This window comes from Eschrichtius robustus, chromosome 11 (assembly GCF_028021215.1).
Source record: "Eschrichtius robustus isolate mEscRob2 chromosome 11, mEscRob2.pri, whole genome shotgun sequence".
NCBI lineage: Eukaryota > Metazoa > Chordata > Mammalia > Artiodactyla > Eschrichtiidae > Eschrichtius > Eschrichtius robustus.
Window position 1 is genome coordinate 74,750,694 of NC_090834.1, and position 25,830 is coordinate 74,776,523.

Below are 25,830 nucleotides of genomic sequence, written 5' to 3' on the forward strand. Positions count from 1 at the left end.
TCTTGGTCTTGCTTGAGGCGTTTCTTTTCCTTCCCTTCCTCCCCCTTGACTCAGTCCTGAAGGGTCTGTGTGCCTGATTGCTAGTTAGACTTGCAGTTTCTGATTGAAAATGCATTTTTAAACAAGAGAAGGTAAACCACTAGCTATTTTGTCTCTTAAATTTTGGAACATGAATAGAATTACTCATCTATGAAAAAAAGTAATCAAAGGAGACAACCTAAAAAAGATGAATTTTGAGAAGTTATTTATATATGGAATGACTAAAGCTTAAGGAGGCCACATTACTTTAAAAAAAACTTTATTGAAATATAATTCACATACCATAAAATTTGTCCCTTTAATGTATACAATTCAGTGGTTTCATTATATGTACAGAGTCATGTAACCATCGCCGCTATCTAATTTTAGAACAATTTTATTTCCCCCCAGAAGGAACCCTGTACCCATTAAGCAATCACTCCCCCTTTCCTTTCTCTCCTCAGCCCCTGGCAACCATTAATCTACTTTCTATATCTGTGGATTTGCCTATTCTGGACATTTCATATAAATGGAATCATACAAAATTTGGCCTTTTGTGCCTGGCTTCTTTGACTTAGCATAATGTTTTCAGTGTTCATCACGTTGTAGCATGTATCGGTGTATTCATTCCTTTTAATGGCTGAATAATATTCCACTGTATGGATATTCCATATTTTATCAATTCATCAGTTGATGGACATTTGGGTTATTTCTACTTTTTTGGCTCGTATGAATAATGGTGCTATGAACATTCATATTTAAGACTTTACGTGAGGACTTCCCTGGTGGCGCAGTGGTTAAGAATTCTCCTGCTAATGCAGGGGATGTGGGTTCGAGCCCTGGTCTGGGAAGATCCCACATGTTGCGGAGCACCTAAGCCCGTGTGCCACAACTACTGAGCCTGTGCCCTGGAGCCAGTGAGCCACAACTACTGAGCCTGGGTGCCACAACTACTGAAACCCATGCTCCTAGAGCCCATGCTCCACAACAAGAGAAGCCACCGCAATGAGAAGCTTGCGCACTGCAACAAAGAGTAGCCCCCGCTCACCGCAACTAGAGAAAGCCCGAGTGCAGCAACGAAGACCCAACACAGCCAAAAATAAGATATAAATAAATAAATTTATTTTTAAAAAAAGACTTTATGTGATATGTTTCAACTCTTTAGGTATATACCTAGGAATGGAATTGCGGGGTCATATGGTAACTGTGGGTTTAACTTTTTGAGGAACTGTCAAAATTGTTTTCCAAAGTGGCTGCACCATTTTACAATTTAAGTTACTTTTTGAATTTCTTCTTTGTGCTTTAATTATGCTTTTCTAAATTATATGGTTTTTAGACATCTTGATTTTAGAGTCACAAATTGAATATCTTCTGAAAGAAATGCTGTTTGTAATATCAAATTTATCTAAAATAGTCAAAAGTATCACTACTTTATTATAACCCTATTTTTAATATATTGTGTCTTATCTAAAAATGCAATGGAATAGATAAAATTAATTTATTATTTTTGTTAACAGAGTGGGAGGCTAAGCAAAGAACTGGATTTAGTAAGTCACCATGTGAGGACAAAACTTGATGAACTGAAAAGGCAAGAAGTGGCAAGGTTAAGAATGCTGATTAAAGCTAAATTGGATTCCCTTCAAGGTAAGTGCTAAAGAAAAGGCAGGAAAATTCCAATATTTGGTTGTTAAGGTCAGTTTACAGACCATGTTCCTATAGTCAAAATTTAATGTTATATTGATTTGGCTTCTCTTATTTTTTTAAAAAATTTATTTATTTATTATTTATTTATTTATTTAGGCTGCACCGGGTCTTAGTTGCGGCACTCAGGATCTTCATTGCGGCATGCGGACTTCTTAGTTGCGGCATGTATGTGGGATCTAGTTCCCTGACCAGGGATCAAACCCAGGCCCCCTGCATTGGGAGCATGGAGTCTTACCCATTGGACCACCAGGGGAGTCCCACCTTCTCTTAATTTTTAAAATTTAATTTTTTGAATAGGTTATATATTCACGTCATTCAAAAATCAAAATGATTAGCCTTAAACAATTATATCAATAAAAAGGAAGAATGAAAAATAATGAATTAATCCACTGATATGAAAGAGGAAAAATAACGTCAAAGCAAACCAAAAGAAAGTAGAGAGAGAAAATCTAATTAGAACAATTTCCATAGATGAAATAGAACAATTGTCAGAGCTAGCTCCACAGAAACACCAGGTTCAGATAGTGCCAAAGGGAATTCCACCAAATCATTAAAGATCAGATTGTCAGTGCTATTTAAAGTATTCCAGAGCATAGATTAAGAAGGAAAGTTCCACACTGTTATTATGTGTTGATGCCAAAACCAAAATTATTGGACGTTAAAAGAATATTCTATCATAGCAAGTGGGTTTATTTCAGGAATGCGAGATTAACTTAATTTTAGGAAATCTAATACTGTAAATTATCATATGAATAGATATAAGAAGAAAGAAATTTTTGGTGTGACAAAAGAAATTGTAAAGTCAAAGGACAAATAATGAATCGGAATAAATCTTTGAAATTTGTATTTTTTTAAATTAAGACAATTTTTTTAGTGCAATATAAGGTTCACAGCAAGATTGAGGGTAAGGTACAGAGATTTCCCATACACCCCTGTCCCCAAACGTTCATAGCCTCACCCAATACCAACATCTCCCAACAGTGTGGTACATTTGTTACTACTGATGAACCTACACTGACCCATCATAATTACCCCAAATCCATAGTTTATATTAGAGTTCACTCTTGGTGTTATACATTCTATGGGTTTAGGCAAATTTATAATGACATGTATCAACTGTTATAGTATCATACAGAGTAGTTTCACTGCCCTAAAAATCCTCTGTGCTCTGCCTATTCATCTTTCTATATTCTTTTAATTTTAGACTATGAGAAGATTAAATAGCTATGAAGCAGAGTTTTTGAAATGTGAAGATATCTTAAAGAAAGTAATCTCATTGTTCATATGATCATCTCCATATATTCAGAAAAGGCATTTGACAAAAATTAACACCCCTTCTTAATTTTAAAAAAGTAATAAAATAGTAATCAATAGATACTTCTGTAACATGATCAGATATGTCCAACTCAGCTACACATTGGGGAAACACAAATATATTTTCTCACTAAAATCAGAAACAAAACAATGATGCTCACTGTCACCACTACTAATTAATATTGTTTTGGAGGTACTAGCCAAAGCAATTATACAAATGAAAAAATTGGAGGTAAAATAATTGGAAAGTAGGGGATAAAACCATCTCTATTTGCAGGTAATATAATTATTCACTTGGAAAACCCAAAGAACTTGTCTGAAAAACTTAGTATATACAAAAGGAAAATTCAACAAGGTAAACAATATACAGAAATCAGTGTTTTTCATATGTACAAACAACAGCCAATTAGGAGATATAATGGAAGAAAAGACTCCATTTATGATACCAACAAAGATAAAACACCCAGAATAAACCTATTAAGAAATGTGCAAAACTTACAGATAAAAACTTTAAAATGCTCCTGAAGGACATGAAAGTAGACTTGAAAAAAGGGGAAGACATAACATCTTTTTGATACAAAGCCTCAACATTATGAACATGTCAGTTCTTCTTAGGTTAATTTACAAATTTAACATGATCCAAATAAAAAGATGTACTTTTTTCCCCTGGTACTAGCCAAGTTAATTTTAAAGTTCATATGAGAAGGGAAATGAGCAAGAAAAGCGATGTGCCTCTGAAGAAGAACAAAGAAGAAGGACTAGATATATTAGATATTAAAATATATCACTAAGCCTCAGACATTAGAACTCTATGGTTTTGTCATGTAAGTAGAAAGACCAGTGGAACAAAATAGAAATTCCAGAAATAAAATTAAATACATATGGAATTTAGTTTGAATTAAAGGTGGTATCTCATTATTAGTGAGATAAAGATTTAAAAAAAAATAAGTAGTCTTAATAGAGTTGGATAGCCATTTGGAAAGAGGTACAGTTAGATTTATATCTCATATACATCAGAATAAGTGCTTATATAAATCAAAGATTTAAGTGTAGAAAATAAAACCATAAAAGCAACAGTTGACAACATAAGTGAATTCCTTTATTGTCTTGGAATGGCCTTTCTAATTATGAATCAAAATCCAAGGGCCAGCTTTGGCAGGTGGGAGACCCTTCAAGCTGGCTCCTGTGTCCTTGTAACATGCCCCCATAGGTTGGTTATCTGGGTGGTTCGTTGTCATCAATAAATATCTGAATACTTACTAAGGGTGGAATAGCAGTTCTTAAACTTCAGATTGCATAAAAATCACCTTAGGGAGCTAGTTAAAAATGCAGATTACTGGATCTCACCTCCAGATACTCTGATTCTAGGGATGAGTAATCTGCATTTTATCTTTTTATTTTTTAAAAATAGTTTTTTATTATTTATTTATTTATTTTTATTTTGGCTGTGCCGGGTCTTAGTTGCAGCACGCGGGCTTCTTAGTTGCTGCATGCGAACTCTTAGTTGTAGCATGCATGCAGGATGTAGTTCCCCGACCAGGGATCGAACCTGGGCCCCCGCATTGGGAGCACGGAGTCTTACCCACTGGACCACCAGGGAAGTTCCTGCATTTTAAACACGTACCTCTGGTCAATGGATCATATTGGAGAAATTGTGTAGAGCAGTAAACTCTCTGCTGGTGAATAGACTTAGAAAACAAGTACCAAATACTCTTTATCCTGAAACTAAGGATATCAATGAGAGGTGAATTAACTCATACCATCCTACTTCAGCTGGTCAGACACACAAGGTAATTCCATCCTTGAAGCCAGGCCTAAGGTGGTTTGAGATTTCTTTGCCCTTAGACAACTTCCATCCCCTTAATCTTGGCAATATTTTCTTTATTCCAAGACAGGGGCTGAATTTCATTATCTAAAGGAAACTGTTTTATATGCTTAGAAAAGTTATGAGTATTTTCTCATTGATTCAAAATTTATGAATTAAAATTTCTGATAATTTGAAGAAGGGCTTAAAGTGTCTTAATTTTGCGGGGTTGTGTGTGTAATTTTTAAAGTCGGCAATACATTCACATGGTTTAAAAAAAGAAAGTGTAAGAAAGTATATAGCAAAAAGTTCCCTGATATTTTTGTACTTTATCAGTTCCCACTGCCCCCTAATACCATCCTTCCTGAGTTTCTTTACTCATATATAAACAAATACAAATAAAAGTTCTTATTTTTCCTCTCTTTTATACAAAAGATACATGCAATACACGTTTGTAGCTTGTATTTTTCCTTTACTAATATATTTTGGAGATCTTTCTGTATTAGTACATAGAGACCATCATTTTTTTTTCAGCAACTGCGTAGATTTCCCTTATATAGGTATACCATAATTTATTTACCAGACCCCTCCCTGTTGATGGATATTTGGGTTATTTCTAGTGAACACTCTTGTACACATACCACTATGTATCCATGTAAGATTATCTGTAGGATAAGTTCCCCACAATGAAACTGTTAAACCAAAGGATATATGTATTTGTAATTTTGGTAGATACTGCCACCTCCACGGAGGGTGATCAATACCCATTCCCACCAGCAATAATTTCTCACAGCCTTGCTAATTATAAGTATCATTAAACTTTAGGAGTTTTGCCACTCTGTTAGATGGTATAATTGTGCAGGTTTAATATGTATTTCTCTTATTTTGAGTGAGGCTAAGTGTCTTTTCATGTATTTCAGTGACGGGTCGTATCCTTTAGGGCTAGGTTTTGTAACAGATCTTTTCTTCATAAGTAAAACTTCTAGTACAGGGCCATACTGAGAATTCAGTGAAAGCTTAGTTGAACTAAATTTCGCTGTTTCTTACTTTCTGGCATAACAATATGTTCCAGGCTCATCCTGTACTTTATACCCTGCCCTAGCCCTGGAATTAGCCATTTCTCTGAGGATTCCTGGTTCTTAATTTTAGTGCAAAATGATGTTACAGACCAAGAGATGGCACTAGGTGTGCTCAATACTCCTGGGATATATTTTCTTCTTGACACTTCCATAGGACAGAGATAGGAAATACATGCATGTCTATACACATATGCATGCACACACATATATATAAATATATATTCATACACATGCATATATGTGTGAAACATACATGCATATATGTGTACACATTATATATGTATGTTTTAGAAATAATAAGTTCACACAGTTAGCACTAATTCCCACCCCTTTCCCCAAGTTTCTTTCTTGCCTTCCATGATTTTCATGTTTGTATGTTCTTTTTTCCTAAGTGAGAACCCTGACTTCTAACAAATCAACACATGTACATATTTTGCTCAGTTCTATAATACAACTGAAATCGTCCAGAATCGCTTCACTCATTCAACTACAATACACTGTAGCTTGTTTTTTTTTTTGTAAGTTCTTTGCAAAGAAAATGATGTTTCTTTAAAAATCAGTCATAATCAGGGACTTCCCTGGCGGTCCAGTGGTTAAGACTCTGTGCTTCCAGTGTAGGGGGCGAGGGTTCGATCCCTGGTGGGGGAACTAAGATCCCACATGCTGTGCTGTGCAGCCAAAAAAAAAAGTCATAATCAAATGAATTTACTGAATTAGATTTTTATTGTTCCATAAAGGATTAATTGGAGCAGCATACAAATAGTTCCTTCATATAAATTTTAGAGCAATTCTTTTTAGAAATTCTTCTTAGGACTTCCCTGGTGGTCCAGTGGGTAAGACTCTGTGCTCCCAGTGCAGGGGGCCCGGGTTCGATCCCTGGTCGGGAAACTAGATCCTGCATGCATGCCACAGCTAAGAAGTCCGCATGTCTCAACTAAGTAGTCTGCATGCCACAACTAAGAAGCCCACATGCCTCAAGTAAGCATCCGCATGCCGCAACTAAGAAGTCCACATGCTGCAAATAAAAGATCCCACATGCTGCAATTAAGACCAGGTGCAGCCAAAAAAAAAAAAATTCTTATAAAAAAAAAAAGAAAGAAATTCTTCTTAGACCTTTGGTGAGGGTAGTATATTAGAGTTTATCTAATTAAAAGTAGGAAATTTGGTACTTTTACAATAATGAAAAAGTTTTTACTGTAAATTATACTGCTAGCTAACTAGTCTTTCTTGAAATAACATTAAAATGTACACATTAAATTTTATTCCATTCTAGATTCAAGGGCATTACCTTTGCCTAGAATAACAATATGTACGATATTCTAAAAGAAAATATGAACTTTTAAATCTAAAACTTTGAATTTTCTTATAAAATCCTATAGGAATTAATATGAATGCTTATTCTTTTTTTTAAAGGAAATCACCACATCAATTTTAAATTTATTTATTTATTTATTTATGGCTGCGTTGGGTCTTCGTTTCTGTGTGAGGGCTTTCTCTAGTTGTGGCAAGCGGGGGCCACTCTTCATCGCGGTGCATGGGCCTCTCACTATCGCGGCCTCTCTTATTGCGGAGCACAGGCTCCAGACGCGCAGGCTCAGTAATTGTGGCTCACAGGCCCAGTTGCTCTGTGGCATGTGGGATCTTCCCAGACCAGGGCTCGAACCCGTGTCCCCTGCATTGGCAGGCAGATTCTCAACCACTGCGCCGCCAGGAAGCCCCCTGAATGCTTATTCTTATGTATTATTTATATTAATGTTTCTAGCTTCTAATAATTTATTGTTTACAGTTTTCTCATTTTCTTTCAGATACAGGCATAGACCACCACGCTCTTCTAAAACAATTTGATCATCTAAATCACCTGAATCCTGAGAAGTTTGAATCTACAGATTTAGATATGCTAATCAAAGCGGTGAGACTCATTTCAAAATGTGTTATCTTTGTTGTGCCTTTGAGGTTTTGTAATTTGACAACTAAATTCCAGAAAGTGGTAGTATAACTTTTACATACTCTCTAGAATATCTTTAAAGGGAGATAGCTTAACCCTTATTAGTATAGATAATAATGTGGACATACAGGTCTGTAATCCCTTGCCAACAATTCCAAAATCCAAAATACTATAAAAATGGAAACCTGGCTTGAATTATAGTAAGGCTATTTATAGGTTTTATTTAGCTTACTTAGTGTGAGTATTTATAGATTTTGATAAGGAAGTACTAATCTGTTTGGTTACAGACTCTTCAGGGGTGTTATATGATATGGCATATATGCCATATGTCTTTTCTAAAATCTAGAAAATTCTTAGACACATCCTGCCTCAGGGATTTTAGATTATAATTTGTAGACCTCTCATGTACTGTATGAAGTTAGCAAATTAGATGTTCTAGCCTGGGTGTTACTAGATTTAGTTAAGTCGTTAGGAACTGTTCTAGTTCTCTATACTGTACAGTTTTGATACAGTCCCTTCCTTTTTCTTCTTTTAAAAATAAATTTATATGTTACTTGCTTATGAGGAACTTCCTAAAGTTGAAGCTAGCTTTGAACTTTTACTTTCTTTGAATGCCTACATCTCTGAGAATAATAATGACTAAAATAGAAGGGTAAAATTTAAAACAGAAGTCAAATATGGTTTGGCCCTCCTATGCTACCTTCTGTTAGAGAGTATGTTATATGCAAGAAAGCCTTTGTTTATATTTTTCAAGCACATCTTCTTATTTAATTTAAATATTGCATTATAGGCTACAAGTGATCTGGAACACTATGATAAGGCTCGACATGAAGAATTTAAAAAATATGAAATGATGAAGGAACATGAAAGGAGAGAATATTTAAAAACACTGAATGAAGAAAAGAGAAAAGAAGAAGAATCTAAATTTGAAGAAATGAAGAGAAAGCATGAAAATCATCCCAAAGTTAATCATCCAGTAAGGATTATGACTTTGTAAAACCATAGTTAGATGAAGATACTTCTTTGTGCCAGATAGAAGAATTTTATAAGTTATTAGTACTTAAAATCTTGATTCTTAATTCTGCAAAGTTTTTCAATTTTATATTTTATTTTGAGCCTATATACATAGATTATAGTTTGTTTTGAGTGGTTTTTTTAAAATTGATTCACAGGGAAGCAAAGATCAACTAAAAGAAGTGTGGGAAGAGGCTGATGGATTGGATCCTAATGACTTTGACCCCAAGACATTTTTCAAATTACATGGTAACAGATTTGATACAATATTAATATTTATATCTTTTGTTTGAAAAATTATAGATGCTTTACTCTTAATTGATTTCTGCCACGGTTTGCTAATTGAGTCCTATTGATAGTAAACATTTAGAGTTTTCCTCTAGGGTAGTATAGTAGTCTTTATTGCTGGTGTGCAGTATAAAATATTTTAGGTCAGTAGCTATGTCTTTATACTTGCTTTTACTTTTGAGTCATTATATGATTATTACAAGTTTCTCTGTAAAATGAAGGCATTTCTGTGTCTAGCTAGGTTATATCTAATGGACTTTATACTGTAATATTAAAATTTACTTTTAGTCTTATAGCATATTGCTTCACTTTATATTTTTGGAAAAACTGGTTAATATATATATTTTTCTAAATAACTACGATGAATTATGAATAAGTAGTGAATTGTTATCAGTTGGACTGATCTGAGGCTTCATAAAAAAGAAAGACACCTTTTTCTGTAGCATGTTGATGCTTCATGTTAAGTAATACTTTTGCAAACCATTTGTAATTAGTTATATTTTAACTATCAATTTTCTAAGGCATTAAAATCAGTTTTTGCATTTGTAACTTTTAAACTTTAGATGTCAATAGTGATGGCTTCCTAGATGAACAAGAATTAGAAGCCCTATTTACTAAAGAGGTAAATGAGTTCATTAAGTATTCAGTGGTTTTGCTCTGTCTTTTTTCCTTCTATTGTCTTCCTTTCTTTTATGTTGGTTTTAAATTTTTCTTTTTAGTTGGAGAAAGTATATGACCCCAAAAATGAAGAGGATGATATGGTAGAAATGGAGGAAGAAAGGCTTAGAATGAGGGAACATGTAATGAATGAGGTATGTTTGAAAAGTTTATCTGTTACTTCTGTGGATTTTTCAAGTTCTTGCAATAAATCTTACTGTAAAATGGAAAATAAATATACATAATAGATATTTAATTGGATTTTGCATTTTTGATCCAGAACAGTCAGTAGGTTCCCTTAGTGTAAATAAAATTATTTTGTAACTGCTTTAAAATATTTTAAAATATTAGGCTGCTGCTGCATATAAAAGAATGCTGTAAAACATTCTTTTAGAAGTAAAAAATAATGTAGTCCATTATTTGATATTTTAAATGCTGTATTAGTTTTTGCTAAGAAATTAAAAAACTCAATACCTTAATGGTTTATCACAACAAGTATTTATTTCTTGTTCACATTATTAAGCTGAAAACTCTGAAATAGCCATCATAGGCAGGGTAACTTAAGCCCACTTTTTTGTTGTTTTGTTTTGTTTTGTTTGTTTATTTGTTTTTGGCTGCACCACGTGGCTTGTGGGATCAGCCTGTGGGATCTTAGTTCCCTGACCAGGGATCGAACCAGGGCCCTTGGCAGTGAAAGCATAGAGTCCTAACCACTGGACCACCAGGGAATTTCCCCAAGCCCACTGTTTTGCTTCAGTGATTTTCACCTGATATTTGAGCTATTCATGGTAAATTGGGATTCTTGTTGAGTGCTGGCTTCCAAGTAACAAATGAATTTCTTTGGCCATCACAGAGTTCACTTTTGTAACTGAATTTGCCATAGTCTAGAAGAGCCATTAAACAGGGTTTGGAAAGGTTGTCAGCTTTCGCTCTGATTCAGTTAGTTGTTTGTTTTTGGGAAAACAATGTTGGGAGCGTTTTAACTTAAACTCCTTTACTCTTGTCTAAAACAGTTTTCTTTCTGGAAAGATTGTTTTTCTTGCCCAAGCACTTGGCTTTGAAAGGAGGTATGGTGAGTAAGGAAAGCAATACTAGTCTACCCAGTCATATCAGCAGACTCAAACTTGGTGCTCTTTGGGGGTATCAGTTATTTTCAAATTTGAATTATATAGAAGAGAAAGTTATCTATTTTCTGATTCTAGGATAATGTTGAGTGTCCTGTTTTGATTTTTGTCCCTCAGTTTCTATGGATGTTAGGCTAACCCTAATTGCTGTATGTTTATGTAGTAGCATCTATTAGAAGAATTTCTAGTATCTAAATAATGTGAAAGAGTTATTTTATTTTACATGTACATTTTCCTTTAATCAGGTTGATACTAACAAAGACCGATTGGTGACTCTAGAAGAGTTTTTGAAAGCTACAGAAAAAAAGGAATTCTTGGAGCCAGATAGCTGGGAGGTAATAGAACCTACGTGAAACGGGATGTATGGTTCAAGAAATTCTACATCAGTCTATTCTGCTTTTAACTTTTATTCGCCGTTATGTTTGCATGTATAGTTTTACCATCTTGGCTTTTCATATAAAATGTCACTATAAAATAATGAACTTGATTTCTTGCAAAGCTGGGACAATTGATCCCTATTGGTAGTCACATTGCATGTAATTATATCTTTCTAAAATCGTACTTTTTTTACGTGTAAAATAATGTTCATTCTTGAAAATTAAAAATACGGATACAGTTAAAGTATGAATTAGAGGTTACATGTAATTCTACCATCTGGAGGTAGACACTTAAATTATGCATTGTGTTATGCCAGTTTGGAAATCGTTTGTATATTTAGTATATGCATATATAGCATATAGTGAATAAATAGTGTACTGTCCCATTTTTAGCTTACATATACACATAAATTCATATCTATATATTTTTTTAAATGGCTTCATATATTCTCTATATAAATGACTTTGTATGTTTGTGAAATTCTGTTTTTTTAAAATATAACAATATTTCATGAACATTTTCCAATGCCATGTCTCAAAATCTCGATTTAAAAAATGACCACTTAGCATGCAGTTGTGTGGTTATAGCATAATTTATACAGCCATTCTTCCAGATTCAGACATTATGGGTCAATTCTAATTTTTTTTTTACTGGGATAAATAACATTATGATGACTATCCATTTGTTCATGCATTTGGGGGCATCTGTGATGATTTCCCTGGGATTAATTCCTAGGAATAGAACTATTCTCAAGTTTTATGAACATTTTTTAGTTTCTAAATATATCTGTCAAATTGCTCCTGAAAAGTATTTGAATTTATACCATAGTTTACTGTGTATAAGTGAGTGCATACACATCTTGAACAGAATGGTTGAGAGGTACCAAACAAAGTAGATTGAAAATAGAACATTGTCGATGGGCGCGAGCTACGGCTATCAGCGTGGACACCAGCGACAGGCATGAAACACTAAGGCTGCTACTGCAGCCACCAAGAAGCCTGTGTGCAAGCACAGGTCACTATCCACACCACCCCAGGAGCCTGTGCAGCCCGCCACTGCCAGGGTCCGGTGATCCAGAGACAACTTCCCCAGGAGAACACACAGCATGCCTCAGGCTATTGCAACGTCATGTCAGTCTCTGCCGCCGCAGGCTCGCCCCGCATTCCATACCCCTCCCTCCCCACCGGCCTGAGTGAGCCAGAGCCCCCTAATCAGCTGCTACTTTAACCCCATCCTGACTGGGCGAAGAACAGACGCCCTCAGGCGACCTACATGCAGAGGCGGGGCCAAATCCAAAGCTGAACCCCAGGAGCTGTGCGAACAAAGAAGAGAAAGGGAAAGTTCTCCCAGCAGCCTCAGGAGCAGCGGATTAAATCTCCACAATCAACCTGATGTACCCTGCATCTGTGGAATACCTGAATAGACAACGAATCATCCCAAAATTGAGCTGGTGGACTTTGGGAGCAACTGTAGACTTGGGGTTTGCTTTCTGCATCTAATTTATTTCTGGTTTTATGTTTATCTTAGTTTAGTAATTAGAGTTTATTATCACTGGTAGATTTGTTTATTGATTTGGTTGCTCTCTTCCTTTTTTTTTTTATATAGATACATATATTTTTTTCCTTTTTCTCTTTTTGTGAGTGTGTATATGTATGCTTCTTTGTGTGATTTTGTCTGTACAGCTTTGCTCTTACCATTTGTCCTAGGGATCTGTCTGTCCATTTTTTTGTTTTGTTTTTTTTGTTTTTTTAGTATAGTTTTTAGTGCTTGTTATCATTGGTGGATTTGTTTTTTGGTTTGGTTGCTCTCTTCTTTGTTTCTTTCTTTTTTTTATTACTTTTTAATTTATTTTATTTTTAATAATTTAAAATTTTTTTTAATTTTAATTGTTTCCTTCCTTCCTTCCTCCCTCCCTCCCTTCCTTCCTTCCTACAGGTGTCAGACCTGTGCCTCTGAGATGGGAGAGCTGAGTTCAGGACAATTGGTCCACCAGAGACCTCCCAGCTTCACGTAATATCAAACGGTGAAAGCTCTCCCAGAGATCTCCATCTCAACACTAAGACCCAGCTCCACTAAACGACCAGCAAGCTACAGTGCTGGACACCCTATGCCAAACAACTAGCAAGACAGGAACACAACCCCACCCATTAGCAGAGAGGCTGCCTAAAATCATAATAAGGTCACAGACACCCCAAAACACACCACCAGACGTGGTCCTGCCCACCAGAAAGACAAGATCCAGCCTCATCCACCAGAACACAGGCACCAGTCCCCTTGACCAGGAAGGCTACACAACCCACTGAACCAACCTTAGCCACTGGGGGCAGACACCAAAAACAACAGGAACTACGAACCTGCAGCCTGCAAAAAGAAGACCCCAAACACAGTAAGTTAAGCAAAATGAGAAGACAGAGAAACACACGGCAGATGAAGGAGCAACGTAAAAACCCACCAGACCAAACAGATGAAGAGGGAATAGGCAGTCTACCTGAAAAAGAATTCAGAGTAATGATAGTAAAGATGATCCAAAATCTTGGAAATAGAATGGAGAAAATACAGGAAACGTTTAACAAGGACCTAGAAGAACTAAAAAGAGCAAGTAAACAATGATGACCAACACAATAAATGAAATTAAAAATTCTCTAGAAGGAATCAATAGCAGAATAACTGAGGCAGAAGAACGGATAAGTGACCTGGAAGATAAAATAGTGGAAATAACTACTGCAGAGCAGAATAAAGAAAAAAGAATGAAAAGAACTGAGGACAGTCTCAGAGACCTCTGGGACGACATTAAATGCACTAACGTTCAAATTATAGGGGTCCCAGAAGAAGAAGAGAAAAAGAAAGGGACTGAGAAAATATTTGAAGAGATTATAGTTGAAAACTTCCCTAATATGGGAAAGGAAATAATAGTTAATCAAGTCCAGGAAGCACAGAGAGTCCAATACAGGATAAATCCAAGGAGAAACATGCCAACACACATATTAATCAAACGATCAAAATTTAAATACAAAGAAAAAATATTAAAACAGTAAGGGAAAGCAACAAATAACATACAAGGGAATCCCCATAAGGTTAACAGCTGATCTTTCAGGAGGAACTCTGCAAGCCAGAAGGGAGTGGCAGGACATATTTAAAGTGATGAAAGGGAAGAACCTACAACCAAGTTTACTCTACCCAGCAAGGAACTCATTCAGATTCGATGGAGAAATTCAAACCTTTACAGACAAGCAAAAGCTAAGAGAATTCAGCACCACCAAACCAGCTTTACAACAAATGCTAAAGGAATTTCTCTAGGCAGGAAATGCAAGAGAAGGAAAAGACCTACAATAACAAACCCAAAACAATTAAGAAAATGGTAATAAGAACATACATATTGAAAACTACCGTAAATGTAAATGGATTAAATGCTCCAACCAACAGACATAGACTGGCTGAACGGAAACAAAAACAAGACCTGTATATATGCTGTCTACAAGAGACCCACTTCAGAACTAGGGACACATACAGACTGAAAGTGAAGGGATAGAAAAAGATACTCCATGCAAATGGAAATCAAAAGAAAGCTGGAGCAGCAATTCTCATATCATAAAACAGACTTTAAAATAAACACTATTACAAGAGACAAAGAGGGACACTACATAATGATCAAGGGATCGATCCAAGAAGATATAACAATTGTAAATATTTGTGCACCCAACATAGGAGCACCTCAATACATAAGGCAAATGCTAACAGCCATAAAAGGGGAAATCAACAGTAACACAATCATAGTAGGGGGCTTTAACACCCCACTTTCACCAATGGACAGATCATCCAAAATGAAACACAAGCTTGAAATGATACATTAAACAAGAGGGACTTAATCGATATTTATAGGACATTCCATCCCAAAACAACAGAATACACTTTCTTCTCTAGTGCTCATAGAACATTCTCCAGGATAAATCATACCTTGGGTTACAAATCAAGCCTTGGTAATTTTAAGAAAATTGAAATCGTATCAAATATGTTTTCTGACCACAATGCTATGAGACTAGATATCAATTACAGGAAAAAATCTGTAAAAAATACAAACACATGGAGGCTAAACAATACACTACTAAAGAACCAAGATATCACTGAAGAAATCAAAGAATACCTAGAAACAAATGACAATGAAAACACAATGACCCAAAACCTATGGGATGCAGCAAAAGCACTTCTAAGAGGGAAGTTTATAGCAATACAGTCCTACCTCAAGAAACAAGAAACATCTCAAATAAAGCAACCTAACCTTACACCTAAAGCAGTTAGAGAAAGAAAAACAAAAAACCCCAAAGTTAGCAGAAGGAAAGAAATCATAAACATCAGATCAGAAATAAATGAAAAAGAAATGAAGGAAACAGTAGCAAAGATCAAGAAAACTAAAAGCTGGTTCTTTGAGAAGATAAAATTGATGAACCATTAGCCAGACTCATCAAGAAAAAAAGGGAGAAGACTCAAATCAATAGAATTAGAAATGAAAAGGGAGAAGTAAAAACTGACACTGCAGAAATACAAAGGATCATGAGAGATTACTACAAGCAACTCTATGCCAATAAAATGGACAACCTGGAAGAAATGGACAAATTCTTAGAACAGCACAACCTTCCAAGACTGAACCAGGAAGATAGAAAATATAAACAGACCAATCATAAGCACTGAAATTGAGGCTGTGATTAAAAATCTTCCAACAAACAAAAGCCCAAGACCAGATGCCTTCACAGGCGAATTCTATCAAACATTTAGAGAAGAGCTAACACTTATCCTTCTCAAACTCTTCTAAAATATAGCAGAGGGAGGAACACTCCCAAACTCATTCTACGAGGCCACCATCACCCTGATACCAAAACCAGACAAAGATGTCACAAAAGAAAACTACACGCCAATATCACTGATGAACATAGATGCAAAAATCCTCAACAAAATACTAGCAAACAGAATGCAACAGCACATTAAAAGGATCATACACCATGATCAAGTGGGGTTTATCCCAGGAATACAAGGATTCTTCAATATACACAAATCAATGTGATAAAACATATTAACAACTTGAAGGAGATAAATCTTATGATCATCTCAATAGATGCAGAAAAAGCTTTTGACAAAATTCAACACCCATTTATGATAAAAACCCTCCAGAAAGTAAGCACAGAGGGAACTTACCTCAACATAATAATAGCCATATATTACAAACCCACAGCCAACATCGTTCTCAATGGTGAAAAACTGAAACCATTTCCTCTAAGATCAGGAACAAGACAAGGTTGTCCACTCTCACCACTATTATTCAACATAGTTTTGGAAGTGTTAGCCACAGCAATCAGAGAAGAAAAAGAAATAAAAGGAATCCAAATTGGAAAAGAAGTAAAACTGTCACTGTTTGCAGATGACATGATACTATACACAGAAAATCCTAAAGATGCTACCAGAAAACTACTAGAGCTAATCAATGAATTTGGTAAAGTATCAGGATACAAAATTAATGCACAGAAATCTCTTGCATTCCTATACACTAATGACGAAAAATCTGAAAGAGAAATTAAGGAAACACTCCCATTTACCATTGCAACAAGAAGAATGAAATACCTAGGAATAAACCTACCTAAGCAGACAAAAGACCTGTATGCAGGAAACTATAAGACACTGATGAAAAAAATTAAAGATGATAGAAACAGACGGAGAGATATACCATGTCCTTGGATTGGAAGAATCAACATTGTGAAAATGACTATACTACCCAAAGCAATCTATAGATTCAGTGCAATCCCTATCAAACTACCAATGGAATTTTTCACAGAACTAGAACAAAAAATTTCACAATTTGTATGGAAACACAAAAAACCCCGAATAGCCAAAGGAATCTTGAGAAAGAAAAACAGAGCTGGAGGAATCAGGCTCCCTGACTTCAGACTACACTACAAAGCTACAGTAATCAAGACAGTATGGTACTGGCACAAAAACAGAAATATAGATCAATGGAACAGGACAGAAAGCTCAGAGATAAACCCACGCACATATGGTCACCTTATCTTTGATAAAGGAGGCAAGAATATACAATGGAGAAAAGACAGCCTCTTCAATAATTGGTGCTGGGAAAACTGGACAACTACATGTAAAAGAATGAAATTAGAATACTCCCTAACACCATACACAAAAATAAACTCAAAATGGGTTAAAGACCTAAATGTAAGGCCAGACACTATAAAACTCTTAGAGGAAAACATTGGCAGAACACTCTATGACATAAATCACAGCAAGATCCTTTTTGACACACCTCCTAGAGAAATGGAAATAAAAACAAAAATAAACAAATGGGACCTAATGAAAATTAAAAGCTTTTGCACAGCAAAGGAAACCATAAACAAGATGAAAGACAGCCCTCAGAATGGCAGAAAATATTTGCAAATGAAGCAACTGACAAAGGATTAATCTCCAAAATTTACAAGCAGCTCATGCAGCTCAATATCAAAAAAACAAACAACCCAATCCAAACATGGACAGAAGACTTAAAGAGACATTTCTCCAAAGAAGATATACAGATTGCCAACAAACACATGAAAGGATGCTCAACATCACTAATCATTAGAGAAATGCAAATCAAAACTACAATGAGGTATCACCTCACACCAGTCAGGATGGCCATCATCAAAAAATTTACAAACAGTAAATGCTGGAGAGGGTGTGGAGAAAAGGGAACCTTCTTGCACTGTTGGTAGGAATGTAAATTGATACAGCCACTTTGGAGAACAGTATGGAGGTTCCTTAAAAAATGAAAAATAGAAATACCATAAGACCTAGCAATCCCACTACTAGACATACACCCTGAGAAAACCATAATTCAAAAAGAGTCATGGGGCTTCCCTGGTGGCGCAGTGGTTGAGAATCTGCCTGCCAATGCAGGGGACAGGGGTTTGAGCCCTGGTCTGGGAAGATCCCACATGCCACGGAGCAACTAGGCCCGTGAGCCACAATTACTGAGCCTGCGCATCTGGAGCCTGTGCTCCGCAACAAGAGAGGCCGCGATAGTGAGAGGCCCGCGCACCGCGATGAAGGGTGGCCCCCGCTTGCCACAACTAGAGAAAGCCCTCGCACAGAAACGAAGACCCAACACAGCCATAAATAAATAAAAAAAAAAAAAAAAAAAGAGTCATGTACCCCAATATTCACTGCAGCTCTATTTACAACAGCCAGGACATGGAAGCAACCTAAGTGTCCATTGACAGATGAATGGATAAATAAGATGTGGCACATATATACAATGGAATATTACTCAGCCATAAAAGGAAACGAAATTGAGTTATTTGTAGTGAGGTGGATGGACCTAGAGTCTGTCATACAGAGTGAACTAAGAAAGAGAAAAACATATACCATATGCTAACACACATATATGGAATCTAAAAAAAAATATGTGGTTCTGAAGAACCTATGGGCAGGACAGGAATAAAGACACAGACGTAGAGAATGGACTTGAAGACACGGGGGTGGGGGAAGGGTAAGCTGCGATGAAGTGAGAGAGTGACGTGGACATATATACACTACCAAATGTAAAATAGATAGCTAGTGGGAAGCAGCTGCATAGCACAGGGAGATCAGCTCGGTGCTTTGTGACCACCTAGAGGGCTGGGGTAGGGAGGATGGGCGGGAGATGCAAGAGGGAGGAGATATGGGGATATATGTATATGTATAGCTGATTCACTTTGTTATAAAGCAGAAACTAACACACCATTGTAAAGCAATTATACTCCATTAAAGATGTTAAAAAAAAAAAAGAACATTGTCTTTTCCTATATAAAATAAAAAGATTACCTTTTTACTTAGTTTGAGATAGGGTGGCCAACTGTCCTGGTTTACCTGGACTGTGGAGTTTCCCAGGATGCGGAACTTTTCCTTGTTACAACCTGGACAATCCTGGACAAATTGGGACAATTGGTCATCTTAGTTTGAGGTTAAAGAAATCAGCTTCTTTTTTGTTGTAAGTTTTTGTCTAACATTTGAACTATTTCTGGACATTGGTGAAGAAGAAGAATGCTAAGATTATTTGAACATGAATTCCCTTGAGTGCTTCTGGTGAACTGGATCAATAGATAATTATATACCTTTTTCACTTTGGCATAATTTCAGATTTACCAAAAAGTTGCAAGAATATACAAGGAATTCCTGAATACCTTTCATCCAGATTTCCCATTTTACTACATTTGCTTTCTCCCTCTCCTTTTCTCTCTTTCTCTATTTTTAATCTGTGTGTGTGTGTATTTATATATAACATATATAATTATTTTTGAGAGTAAGTTGCACATGATGCTGCTTTAACCTTAAATACTTGAGTGTGCATTTTTTGCAAAGATTTACATAATCACAGTAAGATTATCAATGCTACACACACAATACTATTCTCTAATCTCTAGATTTTATTGAGATTTTTGTCAATTTTTCCTGTATTGGTCTTTATAGCAAAAGAAAATCCAAGATCGTGCATTGGATTTAGTTGTAATGTCTTTCTAGTCTACTTTAATCTGAAACAGTTCCTGAGTCTTTGTATCTCATAGCATTGATATTTCTAAAAACTACAGACCAGTTATTTTGTAGAATGTCCCTCATTTTGAGTTTGTCTGCTGTTTCCTTATGATTCCTACTTTTTTTGTTTGTTTTTTTTTTTTTAACTGTCTACACAGGGAAATGTTTTTGACAGTTTTATTTATTTATTTATTTATGGCAGTGTTGGATCTTCGTTTCTGTGCGAGGGCTTTCTCTACTTGTGGCAAGCGGGGGCCACTCTTCATCGCGGTGCGCGGGCCTCTCACTATCGTGGCCTCTCTTGTTGCGGAGCACAGGCTCCAGGCGCGCAGGCTCAGTAATTGTGGCTCACGGGCCCATTTGCTCTGCGGCATGTGGGATCTTCCCAGACCAGGGCTCGAACCCATGTCCCCTGCATTGGCAGGCAGATTCTCAACCACTGCACCACCAGGGAAGCCCATGATTCCTACTTTGGATAGGAATATCACTGAAGTGATGCTAAGTGCATCATATCAAGAATCATATGCTGCTGATTATTTCCATAACTGCCAATGTTAACTTTGATTATTTGGTTAAGGTGGTGTCTACCAGGTTTTCCCACTGTAAAATTACTGTTTTACCTTCTGTAATTTGAAAAGTATCTTGTCTATCCCACCATACTGCCAGAATCAGAAGTCAGCTTAAAAAAAAAAAAATCACTCAACGTCATATCAAAAGTATTCCCAAATACTATTTGTAAGCATTGTTTTAATAACTATGGAGGTGCTTAACTGTTTTCTGAGGGTTAGACATTTAGGTTATTTCCATTCTTTTATTGTTATTTAAAAAGATAGTGCTGCTATAAACACATTTTTATATGAAGTTTTTATGTGTTCAGGGTTATTTTCTAAGATAAGTTCTCAATGTAGCATTACCAGGACCAAGGGAATATTTTTAAGGTTGTTGATATACTTTGTAAAAGTGCTTTTCAAAAGAATTGTACCAATTTACATTTCCACCAATAAAAAATGAGATTGCTCTACTTTTTAAAAAGGTATTGTCTTTGGGGATATACTTTGAGACTCATTATCTACGGGGTTTAGCATGCATTGATGAATCTAGCCAGAATAAATTGTTACTGTGACTGTTGACAAATGGTGATTTTCTAATCATTCCTTAGTTGGCTTTCTGCTGTAGGTGGAAAAAGCCAATATTCCCTTGGCTTTCCACTGTAGCTGTTCCTTCCCCCTTCTCTAGTTGTTTATATCAATGTAGACTCCTGGCTTCTTATTTTATTCAGTAAACTTGAATTCTTACTATCATTTGTTTTTGATGTTCAAATTGTCCCTGATTTGGCTAGTAGGAGTTTCCTCAGACAGGCTTTTGTGTCCTTCAGGCATGTCCCTATCATTCTTTGAGGACTTCCTTAATTTTTAGTGTAATAAGGTGTCCAAGGCTCATCTTGTTCTTTCTCTGCCCTACCTCTGGAATCAGACATTTTTCGGAGGAGCACTGGTTCCTTTTAGTGGAGATCAATATTACAGTCCAGGATCTGCACAGTGGATTTGCTCCTTGCTACTGGTGTGCCATTGCTTCTGGGCCTTATCAAGTAACAGAGTTGAGGAATTAAAAAAAAAAAAAAAAAAAAAATATATATATATATATATATAATATATATATTTATAGTATGTGTATGTGTGTATATATATACACACATGCATGCAATATGTATATAGACACATCTACACATTTATATTCATTTTTATATATTTAGCTATCAAGATGTATTAAAACTCATGAGTTCACACTGATATCTCCTTAAATTTCAATCTAACACTTCTTCTTCCAGTACAACATTCTTTTTCTCTTTCCATATTTCATACAAAGCCTGGCTCCCATTTTCCACAATAATATTGTATTTATTTGTTCAATCCTAAGACGTACAAAGAGTTTCAGAATTGCTAATTGATGCCTCTGCAAAGCCAGACTTTAGTATTTGTTTACAGTTTTTGTTGTTGTTTTAGCCTAACAGCATATAGTCCAAATGCTGTGATCAAAAGTTTCTTGGGTTAGTTCTTTTTTCCTTCCCCCTTCTGTGGATTATTTCACTTAAAATAAAAGTATTATTTGTTTCTATTTGTATTCAATTTGGAGAGGTTTTCTGTCCTCGTGGATTTTTACTTATTTTCTTTTTTTCTTTGAGTATGTGAAACATTGATATGTTTCCAACAATCAAATCTGTGCAAAAAAGGCATATTCAAAGGAGTGTGATTTTCTTTCCCATATTGTCTTTGTCCTTTCCACCCAGTTCTCCCCTTATTCTGTAGGTAACCAATCTCATTAGTTTCTGGATTTTCCTTCCTGTTATATCTTTTGCTCAAATAAGTACAAGTGTATATATTCTTATTTCCCCTTCTTTCTTACCCAAAAGATGTAATACTATAGATATTCTTTTGTACTTTGCTAAGCATAGAATTTTAAAGCTGAATCAGACCTTTTTGTTTTCTTTCTAAGGTTATTCTTTTCTCATTTTTTTGTCTTTTAGACATTGGATCAACAACAGTTCTTCACAGAGGAAGAACTGAAGGAATATGAAAATATTATCTCCATACAAGAAACTGAACTTAAGAAAAAGGCAGATGAGCTTCAGAAACAAAAAGAAGAGCTACAACGTCAGCATGACCAACTTGAGGCTCAGAAGCTGGAATACCATCAGGTGATATTTAGTAAAAAGGCTTGTGGCATTAAAAAGGATTTTAGGGGCTTTGCTACAAGCCTCTGTTTTTGTAATATATTTCAATTAGCTGTCATATTTTAAATTTTAGTATTTTTTAAACTGCATTTTTTTTAAACTTCCTTGTTGAATATTAATCTAAATTATAGAACATGAATATCCCATTTTGGAAAACAATTTTCAGTTAGTTTGTTGTGCATTGTCAAAGGTCATACATATCAGAGAAAATCAAATAACGCTTACTTTTAAGGCATTCTTTTTCCATTCACTAGGTTTTACAGCAGATGGAACAAAAAAAATTACAACAAGAAATTTCCCCATCAGTGCCTGGTGGAGAATCAAAGATCCAGCCACGTATGTAATTTTGTTTATTTGTTTGTTTGTTTGAGGAAATTTAAAAATTGAATAAATAGAAATTCACATTTATTACAAATATAATTTCAAATCATTAATATCTGTGCTATTTTCTGTTTATTTATGGAAATAGAGCAATTTGTGTTACAGAAAAATGAAAAAGCCTCTAAAATTTTTATACATCAGTACATTTCAAAAGCTATATAATTTGATAGCCATATGCATGGTGAAATGATTTTTTTCAGTATTATTCATAATTCTTCCTAATCAATTATTGATATTATCAGAGAACATGTTTTTTAATTGTAATCGGTGATTAACTAAACATAGTTAAAAAGCAAATACTCAATATATCTATGTATAAAAGAATATTCAGAATAAAGGAAGATACCTTTAAAATGAGGGCATATTTCTTTTTTTTGGACAGGCATTTAAAGTCCGAAGTCCACCAGAACTTAGAATAAAATTGTTACATCATCATGTGTGTCATCTTTTTACCTCCCTTCCTTTTCCTCTGCTCAATAAATATTTTAAAGCATATGTGGAATAAAGGAAGATACTTTTTAAATGAGAACGTATTTTTTTTTTTTTTTTTGGACACAGATGTTTAAGGATTGAAGTCTACCAGAACCAGGAAGGAAACAAACTCAATACCTGCTCTCATTTTCGTACCTCTTTTCTTTTTCCTTTGTTCTCCTTTAGTGATTTAATTAAGTGGCTTTATGCCATAATTTAATGAAACTATTAGTAACTATTTAAGTGAGAAAGCACCACCCACTGCTTTTAAGATAAATTGTTTTCTCTTATTCATAAAGGTAAATACTCTTTTATGGGTGCTTATCATCCCCTGTCTTAATAAAAGCTCTTTGATATTAATAATTCTTCTCCTGAGAAGACCATAGTATTCCCCAGTGTGTGTTGGTAACTTTTTCCTACTTTCAGCGATCTTAACTGCTAGAAATTCTTCTACCAAACAGCTCTTGCTACCACTTAAGGTCATTTTTCGTTTACATTTTTGCTTTATACTCTATCATTCAATATCAGGTTTTGCTACATATAACAGAAAACCCAAAGATAATGGTGGTTTAAACTGAATAAGAACTTTTGCCTTTTACATAGAGGAAATCTGGAAGTAGGTGGTGTACAGGTTCCTATCTTTCTGCTCTGCTCTCCCCAGTGCATAGTTTTTATTCTCGAGTTATTTCATGCTCAGGGTCCAAGATGGCTCTTGGAGGCAGTGGGGAAGGGCAACAAAAGGAACGTCCCCCAGTTGAATCAGCTTCCTTGATGCAATTTTCCCAGAGAACCACATAGCATTTGAATTTACATCTCATTGGCCAGAGCTGTGTCACATGGCCATCTAGCTGCTAGGGAAGCTGAGAAATCCATGTGGCAATGGGACCAGCTAAAAGTTAGGATTCTTTTAGGAAGGATTCCCTTTAAGAAGAGAAGCGGGAACGTTTGGTAGGCAACTTACAGCTTTAATTTAAACAGCCTTTTGGTTACCTAAATATCTATGTACATTCTTCCGAAACAGAAAACGCTCACTTCCCCCACCTCAAAAGGAAACCACCAAAACCCAATCTATTATTGCATGTAGTTCAAAGCCCATGACATCTGAGTATACTCCCCTCCGTCAGGTTAGGATATGGTTTTTTTATGTTCTGGTCATCTGCAAACTAAAAAGCAACATGTCTGCCCCCTGAGCACCATATGCATAATGGGATAGGTACAGGATAACTGCAATAAAATCAACCTTTTAGAAAAGGGGAAAACAGGAAACATAGCAGTCATCTTTCCATAACAATTAAAAAAATACTGCTTGGCAAAAATAGCAAGGTCTCTCTGCTCTGTCCATAAATATATTCTTTGGTTTTTCTATTAGGCAACCCCTGCTTCACCTTTCTGGGAGGAACTCCCTTGTCTAATGTCCTCAGGGGCCCTTGGCATTGCCCTCTAGGATGTTTTTATTGCCCATTAACCTTCAAGGACACAAGTGGGCATTGGGAAATGTCCTCTTCTTGAAAGCTGGACAGTCTTCGCACTTCACTTCCTGTTATTGTGGGTTTGGGGCCTTGGGATTGTTTCAGATAGTTACAGGCTGTTTCAGGCCAGGTTTAGGGGTTTTATTTGTTTTTGTTTTGTTTTGCTTTTTGGCAAAACAGTTCCCTAAAAAGTTGTAAGTTTCTGGTCTGTTTTCTTCAATTATTACCACGAGAAACCACAAAGATCTTGTCAAGACATATTTAACAAAGAACCTCATCTTTTACTTGCTGACCTCTGTGTTCTTTTCTCCCGTTGGGTCTTAAATGAATGGTACCCACTTGGGATTGTTTTAAACTATAGGCTTGGGTGGGATAACAGCAGTCTTAATCTGATCTTTTTCCTTAGGATGGCTCCCATTACTTGGCAGAAAATTCTTAAGGGAAGGTTCTTGGAAAGGTTGTGAAAGCTTTAGCAGCTTCCTCAGAACCTTTACTTATAACTGTTTCAGTTTGGAGTATGTTAGTACGGTAGTTGACTTTTTCAGTTCTTCAGGGCTCCAGATTTGGGACTTTATCAATTTATTTGGTGCATAGCAGTTCTCTCAGCAAAGCTATATTGCCTTCCATCTCTGCAGACTTGCTCACCTTAGCCCGAGCCACATCTCTCCTGTAGGACTTTTCTGAAAGAGGCAAGACGCAGCCCACACATGCTAGCATTCTGAAACTCTACCACCATTTTCTCTGATAACTTAACCTCAGTTGGCACGAGGTATCACTGCCCCAAACCCTACCTTCTTAACTAAGCCAATTCCATTTTTCAGATCCTTTTACTTGCTGCACCTTACTTCTAGCTACCAAATTCTGTATAGGTTAAGATTCTTCATTGTAAGTAATAGAATCATCTTCAGCTACTAA

General features: G+C 35.8%; 1 protein-coding gene and 1 non-coding gene across 5 annotated transcripts in view; one reads left to right on the forward strand and one right to left on the reverse strand.

Annotated features, from left to right (window-relative positions):
• NUCB2 (nucleobindin 2) overlaps window positions 1-25,199 on the forward strand; it is a 45,697-nt gene extending 20,498 nt beyond the window's left edge. Inside the window, exons 5-14 of one of the 4 annotated variants that reach the window (XM_068555229.1) lie at window positions 1,536-1,662; window positions 7,725-7,828; window positions 8,655-8,840; window positions 9,037-9,127; window positions 9,730-9,788; window positions 9,886-9,978; window positions 11,193-11,282; window positions 22,388-22,558; window positions 22,849-22,930; window positions 23,534-25,199. In XM_068555229.1, the coding sequence (XP_068411330.1) occupies window positions 1,536-1,662; window positions 7,725-7,828; window positions 8,655-8,840; window positions 9,037-9,127; window positions 9,730-9,788; window positions 9,886-9,978; window positions 11,193-11,282; window positions 22,388-22,558; window positions 22,849-22,930; window positions 23,534-23,541 (1,011 nt within the window). In that variant the 3' untranslated portion in view covers window positions 23,542-25,199. Of the gene's footprint in view, window positions 1-1,535; window positions 1,663-7,724; window positions 7,829-8,654; window positions 8,841-9,036; window positions 9,128-9,729; window positions 9,789-9,885; window positions 9,979-11,192; window positions 11,283-13,260; window positions 13,447-22,387; window positions 22,559-22,848; window positions 23,029-23,357; window positions 23,505-23,533 lie in introns of those variants that run through there. The other 3 variants (XM_068555230.1, XM_068555231.1, XM_068555232.1) reach the window with 3 other exon arrangements.
• On the reverse strand, window positions 10,479-10,551 carry TRNAS-CGA (transfer RNA serine (anticodon CGA)). Its single transcript has one exon. It is a non-coding gene; the product is annotated as a tRNA-Ser (tRNA).
• Window positions 25,200-25,830: the final 631 nt, after the last annotated feature.